Source organism: Larus michahellis, chromosome 4 (genome assembly GCF_964199755.1).
Source record: "Larus michahellis chromosome 4, bLarMic1.1, whole genome shotgun sequence".
Lineage (NCBI taxonomy): Eukaryota > Metazoa > Chordata > Aves > Charadriiformes > Laridae > Larus > Larus michahellis.
The window spans coordinates 35571816-35589174 of NC_133899.1; the positions used below are offsets into that span (position 1 = coordinate 35571816).

Genomic DNA, 17359 nt, shown 5'->3' on the forward strand with positions numbered 1-17359 from the left:
GCCAGGCAGAACTGGATATTTTCTTGGGCTGCGTGACATCCAGGAATGCAAGATTTGTCCATGGCTCATTCACAAGAAATGCATAGTAAATGAGATGTGTTTTGGAAAATCAACAGTGCATGCACAGTACGTGTGCAATAATTTAGTGTGCTCTGGATGCATATGCACGTAGCTCTGCCAGGAAAGCCCTGGATTAAAAAAATTACAAAAATAGAAGGGTCCTATATCTGTAGCAAATTGTTTGGCCCTTAAGGCTGTGATGGTAAATAAATTTTGCCAAGGCACAGGCAAAATTGAGAACTTGGAGAGGGAAGGACATAGTTATGAAAAGTATTGTACTCAGGCAGTGCAGTCTGGACCGTTGTCTTCAGAGATGCTTTGTATATATTCCTGCAGCCAGGTCCTTAACTCAGCTTCACCCTCAAAAGCTGGAGGTCTGTTTTAAGTAGAAATACCATGGTCCATCTGGACCCAAATATTTATTTGAAAACAGAATTTGGATTATCAACCCAGAAGAGCAGATCAGCTGCGCTGTTGTGGATGTATCATCAGCAGATGGTTGAGCACTTGCAAATAGAATCCTTATTAATAAAAAACAATGCATACATTATTGGTTTATGGCAGATATCAAGAATGGCAGTAAAAAGAGAAGCCATGCTCGTATTCTGTATTCAGATATCTTTGTCCAGAGTTTCGTGATTATGACTTCGTATGTTCTACTTTTACAGCAGCCAGATGTCTCCCTCACTGTGGCCAGGAAAAAAAAAAACCAAACAAAAATACCCCAGAAAAACATACACACCCTGTCTCTAAAAACCTGATCTTTGTGGAACATCTATGAGTCTTTTTTTGTTAATGTAGCAGGAACAGAGGCTAAGACGTCTCAAAGGGAGATAGTTAAAATAAACATACCTTTTAATGTATTCTCCTATAGCTTGGGGACAAGAGGGAGCTACTGTCATTAAAAAACTGTCCCAACCTGTTCCCCAGCCTAATTGTCTATATTTATTTTTTTTACAGGCAATAAGGCATGGACGGGTTTTGAGGCCCAGAGGCATCATTGCTTTGCTAAGGGAGAGCATTCAGAAATCAAAGAGGTGAGAAACAGCAATATAGGTTTGTACCTCTGGCAGTGGGTATCACAGATATGTTGTTCTCTGTTCACTAATAAAAAATATGTAGAATAAACATAAAACTAAAGTGGTAACAATATTCTTTGTATCCTCTTTACCTTTATGTTAGTGTTTCTGCACAATGCTTGTTTCGAACTTCTTGCTTTGGAGTCCTGTTGCAGGCTTTTGATTCAAGTACTGTAGCTTTCTTTAATTTAAATCTTTCTTATCATCCCAGTTCTCTGTCACTTACATGGTGATCAGTTTTCAGAGCTATTCGCTACACTAACAGCACAAATACAAGAAACTCCTATACATATATTTAATTGTTTTCTGGAACACAGATGCTAAAGACAGCTATGATTTTTTCCAGCCTTTCATGTTTAAGATGAGACTTTTTCATTTGGAGAGTGTAGTAGGGCAATAACAGCCTCCTATACGTCTCCACTGACCTCACCAATCATCGGAAGGATGCTGGGACCCGAAATCTACGGGTTTTTTTTCCATGCTGAGCTAATGACCTTTTCTTCAAAGAGGCTCTCCTGTCTACACATGAAGAAATATACTGGGATGGAGAAGCTGCCAACCAGGTCACCATGGCCAAAAATCATGTGATGGTTTATAAACATGAATTATAATTACCTGCATTTTGTATTTTAAAGTCAGGCTTTGTTACTCAAAGCCTTGCTCTGGCCTTAAGCAAAGCAAGCTGTAAGGGATGACGGAGCCTCTGCTAAAAGGGAGGGGGAAAAGTGCACAGCTGAGTCTGGAATTTGATCCCTCATTCCTACTGGATATCTACTGTTGCAAGTGGTTTTGAATCAAAGGGGCAAGCTACCCAATGGAGTCGCTTAATGTTTCTGATTGTCTCCAAATTGAGCCTAACATACTTCTAATCACAGACTAGATCACATGTGACAATGTACAGTATCAAATAACATGTTTTAAATACATTGTTTTACAGAAATGTGTAAACTCCCTTAGCTCATGTTTCATGGCTTCAAATTCAACAGTGATTACCCGGTTTTATTACCTTCATCTGGATTTCTTAGTCATCTTCGCTAAGGCTGGTTGAAAAGTTGCTGGGTTTGATGAATAATTGTCATCTCAACAAGAGTTTTGAGGGGGAGCATCTGCTTGCTTTAAAATTTTCATCCTGTTAGCTAGAAGTCAACACTTTCTACAGTAATATCTCAACACCTTTTTTCCTGTTAGCTCTGATTTTTGCAGTATATTGTAACGCTTCATATGTGCAAATGTTATCAGCAGTGCAGCAAACTTGCTATATACTCATAGCAATTAAGAGAAACGTCAATAGAAAAAATCCTAGAGTAATGACCTGTATGTGCTTTAAGGTTTGGTTTTGGTTGTTGGTTTTTTTCGGGGGGTGGGGGTGGGGAGGGGTTTGTTTGTTTGGTTTGTTTTTTTCTCCTCCTTTTTATTTGAGCAACTGTTAATGGATTTTGAGAATAGTATTATTATCAGACAGCTTAGAAGAAACTGCTAAGTGTTCCTATCTGGGGTGGCTGGGGAAATAAATTGTTACTTAACAGCAGCTTAAGATACCTTTAGGCTCTGCATTTTGAAAGGGAGCAGCCAGCACCAGTCAGACCAGTAAGGAAGTGAAGCTGAGAGACCCAGGAGAGTCGTGCCCCAGGGTGGGATATGCACTCACCTACAGCACAGTCTCACAGAGGCTGGACACATCGCCAGGGCTGGTGCTGGTAATGGGTTCCATCAACAGTTCCAGACACCACGAGTGATAAACCAGGTCCAGGGTCCATCCATGGGCTCCAGTCAGAACCAAAAAGAGACATGGCTGGAGCACAGGTCTAAAGGGCCCAGCGAGCAGATGGTCTGTACAGGTACAGTACAGGCCTGAGGTGGAGATGGAGACCAGCACTCTTACAGCATAGCTCAGATCAGAACCAACAGCCCTGGGCTGACCTGAAATGGGCCTGAGGGGAGGGGCTGGGTGAGGACGCCAGGTGAGGCTCCTCACGGCCATTCAAGACCTATAAGTGCCCTCAGCCTTTTCCTGTTTGCCAGTGCTGCTTTTGATTCTTGATAATCTTGTCCTGTCCTTGAAATACGATGGAGAAAAAGCAGACGTGAAGAACTAAAAGCAGCTGACCTCTCTCAGGTGACACAAGTTATCTTTTCATTTCTCCTTGTGACACAGGTGTGAGGGATACTTCTCTCAGCAGAGTTCTTTGAGGAATATTTCCAGAAAACCCAGAATCAGATCCTTTACATCTCTATCAAGTCTCTGTACAGAAAGCATGACCATTGAAAACCTTTTTAACATTTTGGTAGATAAATAGGACAATTTATGGAGGCAGCATCCCAAGCAACAGACACCTTTAACCTGAAATTAATATCACAAAGACCTATTAGATTCTATAGAAGGAGTAAGCTCTCTTATAAGCATGTAAAAAAATAGCAAAACTGACTGGATATGTGAGACATCAGTGTGCATTTTCTCCTGTTGATTGCAATCTCTACAGTTTTTATCACAGACAGCAGAAGAATTAGGCAGGGACACTTGCTCTGGATTTCGCTGTAGCATAACATTTAGAAATGACTAAATAAACCAGTATAGCCCTTAACTGCTGTTTATTAAAAAAGAAAAAAAAGAAAAAAAAAACATTACTGAGTAATTTACAGGTATCACATTTGCCAAATAAACTATACACAAGACAAAGCTGCAATACAGTTCCAGTGGTAAATTACCTTTTATTTTACAAAAAAATAGCTGCCTTGAAAAGAAATCAAAATTAACATTCCCTGCTCTTGAATCCTTTGTGGTTTTAACTTTTATTTTGGGGAATGAAAAAATCCTTAGTAATACAGATACATTATATTTCTTTGTTATCACTCAGCACAAGCTACAGCAAATGTACCCACAAATATTGAGGCCAATCACAGGCAATAGATTCAATCTATTTTACATATTGCTATGAAAACTTGCAAGTTGCTGCTTGGCTTTCAAGGGCCTAGATGGCAGTGTAGTTCTTAGTGTAATTAGTCAATTTGATCTTCTCTGGGAAGATAATATTAACTGAGAGGTTTTCCCCATTGTTAGATTTCAGGAAAAAGTTCTTTTTCTTGCGTAGGAGATGACTATATTTGGCATTAGCAAGCCACATTTCACATTTTGAAAAAAATACAATCCCAGTTGTACCCAAGACAACAAGACATGTAAGCAAGCCCAGTACAACAAAACATATCACCTGGCTTCTACTGAGCAAGGGATCTGCATTTTGAATTGTTTCTTTCATCGTTATTTTCAGGATTTCTTGTTGATGATGCACTGATCTGTGATGAGCTTTTGGGGGTGGCTTGTAATTCTGCATATGCTTTGCCTCCATATTCGCTCCAGAGAGGCTTGAGTTTTTGCTGGGGTGTTTGCAGGTTGCACCAACAAATTCTGGTTTACAGATGCATTCGAATCCTCCTTGGGGATGTTCACTGCACGTCCCTCCATTCTCACATGGGCCACTTGCACAGAATATGACACGGCTGCTGCAGAGCTTTCCCGTATAGCCATGGGGACAAAAACAGCTGAAATCCACACCAATATCTGTACATGTTCCTCCATTTTCGCAGGGGTTGGATTCGCAGTCGTCTCTATCTATTTCGCAGAAGTTGCCAGCAAAACCAGAAGGGCACAGACAGGAAGCATGTGGTGCAAAACCATTGTCATCAATGCATGTTCCTCCATTCTGGCAGGGAGAGCTAGAACAGGTAACAAACACAGAGACTTTAGTTCAAGTCGAATGACAGAAGCTACTGGGAAACACTTTATACAATAAAAGGAGCCGATTTTCTTTAGAAGAGCCAATTCCAACTGCAAATCCACTGAAGTCAATGAAGTTGAATCAAGAATGAGTTTGTGCAACAGCTTTGTCAATACAGATTATAATATCTTCTGCTGACCCTTCGGGCAGGATTAGTACACCAGTATATAAATTCAACTGGAAGAGCTGTGAAGGGATTTAAATTATTTCAAACATTTATTAAAATTAAGCTTCTCAGTGTTCTCATATGCTTGGAGCTATTCAGCTGAGCAACTACTCAGACAAGACTGAACAAAGACACTAGCAGCATGGCTTTCTTTCCCACCTGATTATTCATAAAATAATCTACGTATTGTATTGTCAAAGCGAAACACTCTGCCATAGCAGATAGATTTAAGGCTGATTGTTTTTATTTTGCCTCTCCCGTACTCCATGACATACAAAAAACATATTTTCCTGCAAACTGCTGGTCATCCAAAATTATTGATAGATGTAATTATAATAAAAAATATAAATGGGTTTGTTTCAGCCTTGGAAAAGGCAGCTATGATGTGAGAACAGGACCATAGGAAACCAAGTAGTTCTGCAAACCCTTTATGAACTTAAAAATTAATAGACTGGCACTATGTTTTAAGTGATGTAAATTCACTGAGACATCTTTTTTCACCTTTGCAATGTAACTGTGCCTTACTGAGTGTAAGGCCAAATGATAGGGCCACCCATTGCCAAAAAGGCACAAATGTGCCAATTTAGTGAAGCTATGCAACGTGGACTTGGTCCTTCAACTGGTCGTGTTGGCAGAAAAGGGGTCCTGGGTCATAGGTTTAAAAATAAATCTCAAAACCCACTTTCATGGCAGTTCATCATATATGAACAAAGCTTTTAAAACTTACCTACTAAAAATAAGTAACACTTGGTAAAGCTATCTGAACTTGTGCAAAGTATTTGAAACTGTCCAGCATGACATCCTGGTCTCTAAATTGGAGAGACATGGATTTGGTGGATGGACCACTCAGTGGATAAGGAATTGGCCGGATGGCCACACTCAAAGATTTGAGGTCAGTGGCTTGATGTCCAAGTGGAGAACAGTGATGAGTGGCATTCCTCAGAGACTGGTATTGGGACTGGTGCTGTTTAACATCTTTGTTGGTGACATGGCCAGTGGGATTAAGTGCACCCTCAGCAAGTTTACCAATGACACCAAGCTGTGTAGGGCAGTTGCCACATTGGAGGGAAGGGATGCCTTCCAGAGGGACCTTTCACAGGCTTGAGAGGTGGGCCTGTACGAACCTCATGAAGTTCAACAAGGCCAAGCACAAGGTCCTGCACGTGGGTCGAGGCAATCCCAAGCACAAATAGAGGCTGGGTGGAGAATGGATTGAAAGTAGCCCTGAGGAGAAGGACTTGGAGGTGTTGGTTGATGAGAAGCTCAACATAAGCTGACAATGTGTGCTTGCAGCCCAGAAAGCCAACTGTACCCTGGGCTGCATCAAAAGAAGCATGGCCAGCAGGTCGAGTGAGGTGATTCTGCCCCGCTGCTCCACTCTGGTGAGATCCCACCTGGAGTACTGAGTTCAGCTTTGGGGCCCTCAACATAAGAAGGACTTGGGCCTCTTGTAGGGAGTCCAGAGGAGGGCCATGAAGGTGATCAGAGGGATGGAGCACCTCTCCTCTGAAGACACCCTGAGAGAGTTGGGGTTGTTCAGCCTGGAGAAGAGAAGGCTCTGGGGAGACCTCATAGCCCCTTCCAGTACCTAAAGGGGAACTACATGAAAGACAGAGAGGGACTCTTTAACAGGGAATGATAGGGTAGTGATAGGGTGAGGCTATCAGTTTTAAAATAAAAGAGGGTAGATTTAGATTAGATATTAGGAAGAAATTCTTTACTCTGAGGGTAGTGAGGCACTGGAACAGGTTTCCCAGAGAAGTTGTGGATGCCCCATCCCTGGAAGTGTTCAAGGAGAGGTTGGATGGGGCTTTGAGCAACCTGATCTAGAGGAAAGTGTCACTACCCAGGGCAGGGGGGTTGGAATTAGATGATCTTTAAGGTCCCTTCCAACTCAAACCATTCTATGTTTAAATAAATGAGGTATTATTATTAATCTCCTTGAATAGATTCAGCTACTTTGCATTTCTGACACTGAATGCATGTTCAGCAAGGTTTGGTACATGGGGACTAGCCATGGAAACACAGACATACCACTTCTTTGCTTTCCAAATACTCTGCTTTCATTTCAGAAAGTACCACTCACTGCTCTGCTTCAGTGCAAAACTTCAAAACATCACACAGATGTCACTAATGCAGATACATCTGCCTGATTTTGTAAACAGACTAGAACAATCACTTTGATTTGTGAATTGTCTTGGTTCCATTTGTGAATATTAACTAAGGAGCCAGCGGCAGTGCTTAGTAATATCCACATTGCTAAGATTACCACTGAGGTGGAGAGGAACTGAGAGGAAGTGAGATGTGAATGAGATGACAGCGTATGACGAGGTCTCTTTCCAGGATGTGTGGTGCACTCTCTGGTGGACTGTGAAGCATTAGCCGACAGGGAGTGCTTATGCTGAGAACAGTTGTCCTTTTGAATTAAAAGCAGTTTTGCAGCTACTCATTTTCCTGAAAAAGACACAGCTTCCTAGAGAAAAAGAATTGCTGTTTCAAGAATGTTGTTACATTATGAAAAATTGTTCATGATTTCCAGGCTAGCTCCAGAGCATTCAGTTCGAACACAAAGTACTATCGCAAAAAATACAGTTTCAGGAATTTAAAACCATGAGGATTTTAATATAGTACTTGGAATTATTCTGTGTTATTTCATTGATACTGTACATCACCTCTTCTTTGGGATAGTTAATATATGTCCACGTTGAACTACTGAAATATTTGCTCTACAGATGAAAAGTGGAGAAAGCGAGCTATTCACATTCCGTACGTTAGGCAAGTAACTTGGATGTCATTCAAGGCTCTTGCGAGGAACTTAAATTTCCTCATTTTCAATGAAGATAAACAGGCAAATCAGAGCAGTTATCTTAGATGGTGAAAGTAAACCCAGACAGAACTGTGTGACTATCCCCCAACTAAAAGCAATGGCAAAAAAATTGCACTGACTTAGAGTTTTAAGAATGGCAATTCTTGCCAGAGACAGTGAGAGGTGTTAGTGTTCCTTCAACAAGAGTGTACAAGTCTTCAGGAAGATTTAGTTGTAGATCTGAATATCCATAATTAACTATTGCTGAGCAAAAAGAGAACCAGAAGGTTCTGGAGCTGGAGAGAAAGAAAAAGCTTTCAAGTTTTTCAGTCTGTGCCCACTGCCTCTTGCCCTTTCACTGGGCACCTCTAATAAGAGTCTGGCTCCATCTTCTTTGCTTCTCCACATCAAGTTTTTGTACAAATAGATGAGTTTTTCCAGAGCGTGCTGTTATCTAGGCTAAATAATCCATCTCTCTCAACCTCTCCTTACAGGAGAGACGTTCCTTAATCATCTTCATGGCGCTTTGAGGGACTCACTCCAGTATGTTCACGTCCTCCTTGTACTAACAAGCCCAGATCTGGGCCCAGCACTCCAGATGTGTCTCGCCAGGACTGAGCAGAGGGGAAGGATCATCTCCTTCAACCTGCTGGCAATCCTTTTCCTAATGTCCCACTTAGAGAATGGAGAGTGATGACCTCTCACATCCTGTTCTGGTGGAAGTGAGATTATGTCCTTCAGTAAACTATGGACATACCATTATGTGTCAGCTAAGAAAACATGACAGGCTGCTGGACTAGATGTTTTTCTGCAAACAGCTTGTGCATTGGCTACTGTTCTTCTTATTATATATGGTTTGTATATACAACTATCTCTCACTACAGTTGAGAACACAGGATGGGAGGTTACTTCACTAAAATCATGGGAAGGCATAAATTCATCACAACAAAATGTGCAAATTATCACTCTTAGTACTCAAATTATGCACACAAACTCATGCTGGTAATCTGTAAATCTTTACGATGTGAACAGATCAGATGTGTAGAGTTTGATAAAAATATCAGCAACTAGTCAAAGCGTTATATATTTTAGCACAGAAATACTTCCACTTAGCAAAAAATTCTGAATAATAGTCAGTAGGAGTGTGAATTTTAAATTCATGTCAGAAAACAATATTTACCCATTAATAATGCAAGGTCCTTTTTTGAGATGGCAGTTTTTTCCTGTAAATCCCTGGGCACACAGACAAATATATCCTCCATCACCAGTCTCTATGCACGTTGAGTTATTGGTGCAGGGCTTTGCAGAACATGGGTGAATATCTGTTCAAAAAAAGCCCAAGGCTCAATTAATCAAATGAGAAAGAGTCAGTAAATAGTATTTAATACTTCAAATAAAATATAGCTTTAATAGTCCTTCATCCTGCATGTTATAAATTCTGATTTAATGCCCCCTCTGTTAAAATGGAGTTCAGATTGTTCAACTATTGCAAGCACTTTCAGCTTGTTTCTCTCTTCCTAGCTTCCACTTGTAAAATGCATTTGAATTGTTCCAATCTATAAATAAGTAATATTATCAACAAAATATTAGAAGGGGAGAAAGAACTATGTAGTCTAGCCATCCTTTCACAACCTTGGTTTCTCCATGAGCAGAATTCTGATGAAGCAATCGGGAACTGGGAATTCTCCCTGCTCCCTGCCCGAGAGCCTATCATTATGTGCTTATGAACAAACATTTCATAATAACAGAGATCAGCAAGTTACAAAAATCTCTCAAAATTTCATCTTTTGGCTGGGCTGCATCCAGCCCTTACATAACTGTACCAGAAGAGAGAGCTGTATGACGTCTGGACCCAAAGTCACACATCTCATTTTCTTTACAATTTCCCTGCTGAGCCACTTCCCACTCAAATGATTACTGAATTTTTAAAATAATTAAAATAAATAAACAAACAAGTACATATTTTAGCCGACGAATGGAGCAGCTGCAGAGAAGTGCTGACTGCAAGTTATCTGAAGCCTCGCACACTCATGTGCACACAGACACTTTCTAAGAAGATGAAAAGGGATTTAAGGGCATTTATATTTTACTTCCCACAACATAACACGAAAGTTAGATGTTATCCTGACCTACCGCACAATTCTAACCATAGTAAATCGTTTCAACAGCCTTAGCTTTCAAATACAATCTTCCCTGGATAAGAGGCTCTGTTTTCTAATGTATTAGCCTATTCTCATTGCGAGACAACCACTTTGAATGCACCTTGAGTGTAAGCAATGTTCACACGGACCAAAATAATCTTGAATGCTTTTTGGGGTGGTGTTGTTTGCCACCTATTTTCACAGGCTTTAAAGGCAGCTAATACAGCATGAACTTAAATTAATATCCGCGTAAAACTAAGTTGCCATGCTGCAGTACATGAAGCAATCGCTGAGTGTTTTTATGAGGAAGGCACGCTCAGTGGTAGTCTGTGTTACAGCAGAATTTCTCGACCCTGTCTCATGCATGCCTAACACAGGCATTAGAGGCTCCACCTGTACTCTGGTGACAGCTTACCACCACGTGGCCTTGGCAAAGCAGTCAAGTGACCCGTGGCACACTACACTTCGAGCTCACACCACATGTTGGCTTTTTAGCCAAATTGTGGCTAGGATTCAAGCGGAAAGTCAGGGACACACTTACATGACTGCGCGGGCACAGCCAGAGATGAAAAGAGGGCAGAGATGACTGACCTGATTTAGCAAGGTGGATTGCTCTGCCTGAGCTGTCATTTTGTCTTGGAAATAAAGTGACTAAACTGGTTTTCTTTTCTTATGTTCGGTGTTTGATGTGGTGCCTGTTCCTGTACTGTGTAGTCCATGTCAGAGAGCCACAGAGGGAAACCCTGTGCTGTGCAGCCTGGTTCCATGTGTTCATATACCCGATTTCAAGGCTGTCTTTCCAGAGGGTGAGAAGACGCCATGGCATTCAGTTAGGCAGGCTGGCGCACTCCATTGCAAAGAGGTTAACCAGCAGTGATAATGCTAATACAAACTCATAAATTTCTTTCTTTAAGTGCCATGTCTGTCCATGTAACTGCATAATGGCCATAAATGATACCACTGATCCTGGCCTATATGTTTACAGTGGATCAAGCCCAACCTATAATCTGCACGCCTATAAATTAGGTCAAAAAAATTATGTCATCCAGAAAAGGAACATCAAAGAAAGCATACTCCCCCTCATGAGCAACACTGACAAACTGGTAACAACGGATGAGGAGAAGGCTGATATATTCAACACTCCTTTTGCCTCAGTCTTCACTGGCAGCCTCTCTCCCCAAAGTTATTGAGTGGATGGATTGCAAGACAGGGACTGGGGGAGAAAAGTCCCTCCCACTGTAAGAGAAGATCATGTTCATGACCACTTGAGGAACATGAACATATAGAAGTCTATGGGACCTGACAAGATGCATCCCAGAGTCCTGAGGGAAATGTCTGATGTAGATGCCAAGCCACTCTCTGTGATATTTGAAAAGTCACGGCAGTCAGGTGAAGTCCCTGGCGACTGAAAAAAGGGACATATTGCACCCATTTTTAAAAAGGATAGAAAGGAGGACCCTGGGAACTACCACCCTGTCAGCCTCACCTCTGTGTCTGGGAAGATCCTCCTTGAAGCTATGCTAAGGCACAGGGAGGACAGGGAGGTGATTTGAGACAGCCAGCATGACTTCACCAAGGACAAGTCCTGCCTGACCAACCTACTGGCCTTCCATGATGGAGTGACTACATCAGTGGACAAGGGAAGAGCTATGGATGTCATCTATCTGGACTTCTGTAAGGCCTTTGACACGGTCCCCCACAACATCCTTCTCTCTAAATTGGAGAGATACGGATTTGATGGATGGACCACTCAGTGGATCAGAAATTGGTTGGATGGTCGCATCCAGAGGGTAGTGGTCAATGGCTCAATGTCCAGATGGAGATCGGTGACAAGTGGTGTCCCTCAAGGGTCCATATGGGGACCAGTACTGTTCAATACCTTCATCGATGACATAGACAGTGGGATTGAGTGCACCCTCAGCAAATTGCAGATGACACCAAGCTGAGTGGTGCGGTTGACAGGCTTGAGGGAGGGGATCCATTCCAAGGGACCTGGAAAAACTCCAGAAGTGGGCCTATGTGAACCTCACGAGGTTCAACAAGGCCAAGTGCAGGGTCCTGCACTTGGGTCAGGGCAACACCCAGTATCAATACAGGCTGGGTGGAGAATGGATTGAGAGAAGCCCTGAGGAGAAGGACTTGAGGGTACTGGTGGATGAAAAGCTCAACATGAGCCAACAATGTGAGCTCACAGCCCAGAAGGCCAACCATATCCTGGGCTGCATCAAAAGAAGTGTGGCCAGCAGGTTGAGGAAGGTGGTTGTGCCCCTCTACTCTGCTCTGGTGAGACCCCGCCTGGAGTACTGTGTCCAGCTCTGGGGCCCTCAGCACAGGAAAGACATGGACCTGTTGTAGGGAGTCCTGAGGTGGGCTCCTGAGGTGATCAGAGGGTCGGAGCACCTCTCCATGATCCAAGCCAAGGAGACTAACTGTTCTAAAAAATAGAAAAAGAGATGTCACCACCAGTCCAAATGATCTTTTTTTCCCTCCCATGCTTAGGAAGAAAATAAGCTGCTGAGACTATATCTGCATTTTACAAATACTTTGGGTGTTTACAGTAGTGGTCAAATCATCTTCAGACCCTTCCACAGTTTTCCATTACCGATTTTGCCATCCTTGGGAGTTGGCATTTGCTCATAGTTGGTAACATTAAAACAGTGGCTATGCCAGAAATTCCCTGGCAAATATTACACTTTCTACAGCAGCAAAAAGGAAGAATTCCAAGAAAATGCCATAACTGCTGTACTCACAACCCCTCATCAATCTCCACAGAAACAACAGAAACGTAGCTTTCTAACATGCCTTATCTCAGTACACACCTGAAGCTAAAAACTGTCTCCAGTACCTAAAAAATGGCACTTAATATCATATGCATGTGAAAAATATAACAACTGTGGCCTCCTCTCATCAGACACAAACATTTTGCATTAGAAGAGAGAGGCAGGGAGTCTGGTACTTTATGGTAAGAAATTGATGGGTTTGCATTTCCATATTTAAAAGACAGTTGTGTATATATGCCAGTGACCCCAAAAAGAGCAGAAGCCTTCAAAAGCCTACCTTTTCCCTAACCTAATCAAGTTTCATTTAGTGGTACCTGCTAATTAGTTATAGCAGTCTGTAAGGACTACTGCTGTACAGCCAGGAAACTGACACCAACTTTTTGGCAGAGGATGATGAGATCAGTGGCTGAGTAATTAACCCATTTGAGGTTTTGGTGCTTTATTGGGTCAGGATAACTATTTGTAGCAACATTCCAGTAGCAAGAATAGGAGGATCCTTCTCCTGATCCCTTGTGGCAAAACAATGCATTTAGAGTAGGTAAATCCACCGAGATGAAAGACTTTCAACATAACATGTCCCTGCAAATGAGAAGATGGCTATTTCTTTTTTGGCTGAATGTTCTTGGCAGCTCTTCATGGGGATCTAGATTTAAATTGGCAAAGAAGACGCTGTGATGACTTTGAGTCTTGAGAAAATAATAGTTTCTGAACTTAAGCAAGGGATACCTTTTTTGTATTATAGAACTCTCTTAATGAGTACGTATCAAAATAATATTTTTTTTATAAAGATATGGATACAGTTTCCAAAGCATTGTTTTGCCTCCTTAGTACCAGCTGCAAGAGGGAAAGGTTGCAAGGCTCAGAACTGTGAAGATATTTAAGTGCCTAGAAATTCAGCTAGGCACTTCATATGGCTTTTAAAAGTATGCCCACCTCGAAAAATTTAACGTTATCTTACAGAAGTCTTTAGGTATGAAGATGGTATCTTTAAAAATCTGGTCCTCTGGAGTCACTGGCAAGCAATGGAACTGAGCCTCCTAAGGTGGCAGTGGGGGGTCATTCTGTCCAGTTTTAGAAATCTATGATTGTAAATCACAGACGGCAGAGGGACCCATTCCTCCTCACTGACTGTAATGAGAATCTAGGTGGCTGTCTCAGGTACAAACACATCTCTGAGAGGTGTCAGAACAATACTACTGAGAGCTACCACAGCTCCCGCAAACGTACCAGGACTAGCTTTAAATTAAGAAGTCTGCCTATGCTTATGTGTGCTGCCAGCGACTTTGGGCTGTAAAACCTGATGAGAAGCTACATGAGTACCTTGCACCAAGCTCCATGCCACCGCAAGGATGTGCACTACCTGAAATCTTCTGAGTCTTTTTGTCATCTTGAAAATTTTATCCAGTTCAAGCTGTGTCATCATTAATTACTCTTTTGGGTATGCATGGGCAGAACACAGGCATGCTCTATAAATTATAAACTGTATAAGAACAAAAGCCTGAAAGACATGAAAAGAGAATGAAGCCCTGGGCACCTGTCCTGTTCTAGCTACTGCTAAATGGGCTGAACAGGCTCCTGCTCCTGGATGCTCATGTGGTTTCGTCCCCCTCAGGTCTCTTTGGCTGAACATTTGCCTGTGTCGGCCAAAATAAACCAGTTCAGCAAAGGCCAATTCTTCAGCTTGCAAGAGGTGAGAGAGTCCACACAAGAGCCGTGCTTACCCCTCAGATCTGAGAGGGAAGTGGCAGCCTGTTCAGACAGACCTTCTTCTCACTTATACTAATGCTACTCCACTGAATCATCACTGGGTTAAGTAAAGGAAGAAATAAGCACAATGTTTTCCTTGTCAAGAGCTATTAAGTATTATGCTTACATCTTTCTGAACAGAAAGTAGCATATATATAATGCCTCAGGTAATTATTTCAAATGATTTCATGTATACAAGACTACTTGCATTTTCATAGGAAAAGCTTATATGATAACAAGGGAGCAGTTATTTGTTGGCCTTGTCCACGATGATCAATGTTTCAAATTGAATGATGAATTTACGCTTTGCTCGCACGTATGACCAGTTACAAAAGATACTGCATGCTTCTACCAAAATTATGATAAAAGTTCCAGGTTTATGTGCTGCTGCCCAGAATCCCCTTATTCTCCCGCGCTGACATTCACTCTTTTAAAATTAGCTATCCAGAAGGACTTTTGCACGCCTCCAGCACCAGATGGGGCTGTTTCACCTCACTTGCTCGGGGATAGGAAAGGATGTGCAAACCTATGTCACAGAGGCTGCCAACCCAGCCCTCCTCACAGATGCACTGCCAGGGCTTGGCACAGCTGCCGTGCAAACACCCAGGGAAAGGAACACACTGATTACAAAGAGCACCCTGCCAACCAGGCTGACACCTGAAAGAGATAAAAGACAAGATAGAGGCACAGTTTATTTTTAATAAACATAACTACAAGGATGTTCCCCCTTTTTGGGGCACAATAAATAAACTTTCGGATGCAACATCGGACTATGCAGCGCATTTGAACAAAAAGATACCCTCAGTGCTTCTGGGATACTAGAAGAAGTTTATGTGAAAAAAAAAATGTTTCATGCAGTGAGAAAAAAATAAATAAATGCTAATCAATGTAAAGACTTTTCTTACTGGAAAAAGCAGACTAAAAAGGCACCTGGATGCCTGTGCTCTATGATTCCAGTTACTGTATCCTTATAAGAGTGTTGTTTCATTACACTTCCATATTTTCAGAGGGTAAATCATTTCAGCTTCTGTCTATTTTACAAGGACTATGAATTATTGAAGCTGTCCATTCCTGTGCTAATAGCCCTGTCTGACAAATCCTTTTACCTGCATTCACTGGGAAATTCACAAAATCCATTCTCTGGGTGGCAGCCAGTTTTACAGTTCACGCCTGGAAGAAGAGATTTATAATATCAAACCAGACAAATCAGCACTCAGGAAAAAAATCATATTGTGTCCCATGCACATTGCTGTCTTTTAAAAGAACCCAGACTGCATAATGTTCTGATTCTTTTCTCCAAACCCATGTTTTTGCAACATGAAATTTTAAATGAACTTAATCTGGGGCATGTTACGAAGTATTCCTATAGCATAAGTGAAATGACATAGAGAATGAATCGCAAAAGAATACAAAGTCACTTCAGCATATGCAGGTGTTTGTAATATCACTTCACACTACTTTCAAAGGAAAATTTCAGAGCACATCCACGTATGTCATTTCACAACATGCCACTCCAAACACATTGTTTCAGAACTACTTGCAACACAAAAGTACCTTTAGTCAGAAAAGAAATTCCATTTAAAACAACTTACAGTAAAAGTGTTGAATTCATTTCAACCCTACGTCGGATGAAAAAAAAAACACATCACCATTTTCATTAGATCATGCGTGAATAACGTAAGTTAAGGAAGTCTTAGTCACAATTTTTTGTTTGTTTCAAGTTTTGGACTCGATGATCTGAAAGGTCCCTTCTAATCTAGACAATTCTATGATTCTATGGATTTGCACCAGGCAATGCTCCTCCGAAATACCAGCATCAGCCACTGACGCCCTACGCCAACGGCAGGAGCGATGCCCTCGGTGGGATGCAAAGGAAAACCCTCCTGAAGACCACCAGCATCTCCTGCGGGAGCCAGCGCTGGGGAAGGCTCTGCCCCGGGGAGGGGGGGGGGGCTGCAGGAGGGCTCCCGCCGCCGCTTTCCTCCCGGCCCCGCCGAACTCCCCAAAACTTTCCCAACTCGCCCCCCCGCTCCCCGTCTCCGCGCCGCTCCCCGCGGCAAACGGCGCGATGTCCGCTGCTCGCCACGCTCCCGCCGCCCTCCTCCAGGGCTCCCCGCCCGCCGGCCTTACCTGGGGCTGCGGGGAGGACGAGGGGCAGCAGGCAGCAGCAGGCGACGAGCCCGGCGGCGCGCAGACCCATGGCCGGGGCCGCTCCGCGCCGCCCCGCGGGGAGCTCGGCGGAGGCGGCGGCCGGGAAGGCGGCACCCCCAGCCCGAAGCGCCGCCGGGCTCCGGAGCAACGGGGCGGGAGAAGGGAAGGAGGGATGGGAGGAAAAGAAGGGATGGGGTGGGAGGGCTACCCACCCGCCTCCTCCCGGCCCCCGTGCCCCTCAGCCCCTGCCGCTCCGAGCCTGCTCCCCTGCGCGGGGGCGGAGAGAGGAGCCGAGCGCCCTGCGCACCCCGCGCAGCCCGGCTTGTGCCGTCGTGGGCAAGGGGAGGGCGCGGGAGAAGGGAGGTGTAGTGGGGGGTGTGTTGAGCACGCCTCTTATCTCCTTAAAACTTACTCCGGCTATCCACAAAGAGATAATTTGGGGTTTGTCTTCAGAAATCTGTAAGATTTCTCTCCTTTGTCATTCACATCAGAGATCCAACTTTTTCAGGAAAAACAAAACAAAACAAAATAAACCAACAAAAGCAAGGAAAGTAAAACATTTGACGTTTCTGAGGCTATAGAGTTAAAAAAAAAAAGAAAACAAACCACCCAAACTACCTTTAGTAGTCTTTTATGCACTGAACAGATCAAGAAGAA

The 17359-nt window shown here is 42.9% G+C and overlaps 1 protein-coding gene across 1 annotated transcript; it reads right to left on the minus strand.

Annotated features, from left to right (window-relative positions):
- Positions 1-3711: 3711 nt before the first annotated feature.
- On the minus strand, positions 3712-17040 carry DLK1 (delta like non-canonical Notch ligand 1). Its single transcript, XM_074582402.1, has 5 exons — positions 16682-17040; positions 15658-15721; positions 15078-15208; positions 9065-9206; positions 3712-4850 (listed from the first exon to the last, which is right to left on the minus strand). Exons 1-5 carry the CDS (start codon positions 16749-16751, stop codon positions 4109-4111), a joined length of 1149 nt encoding a protein of 382 aa, XP_074438503.1. The 5' UTR covers positions 16752-17040; the 3' UTR covers positions 3712-4108.
- Positions 17041-17359: the final 319 nt, after the last annotated feature.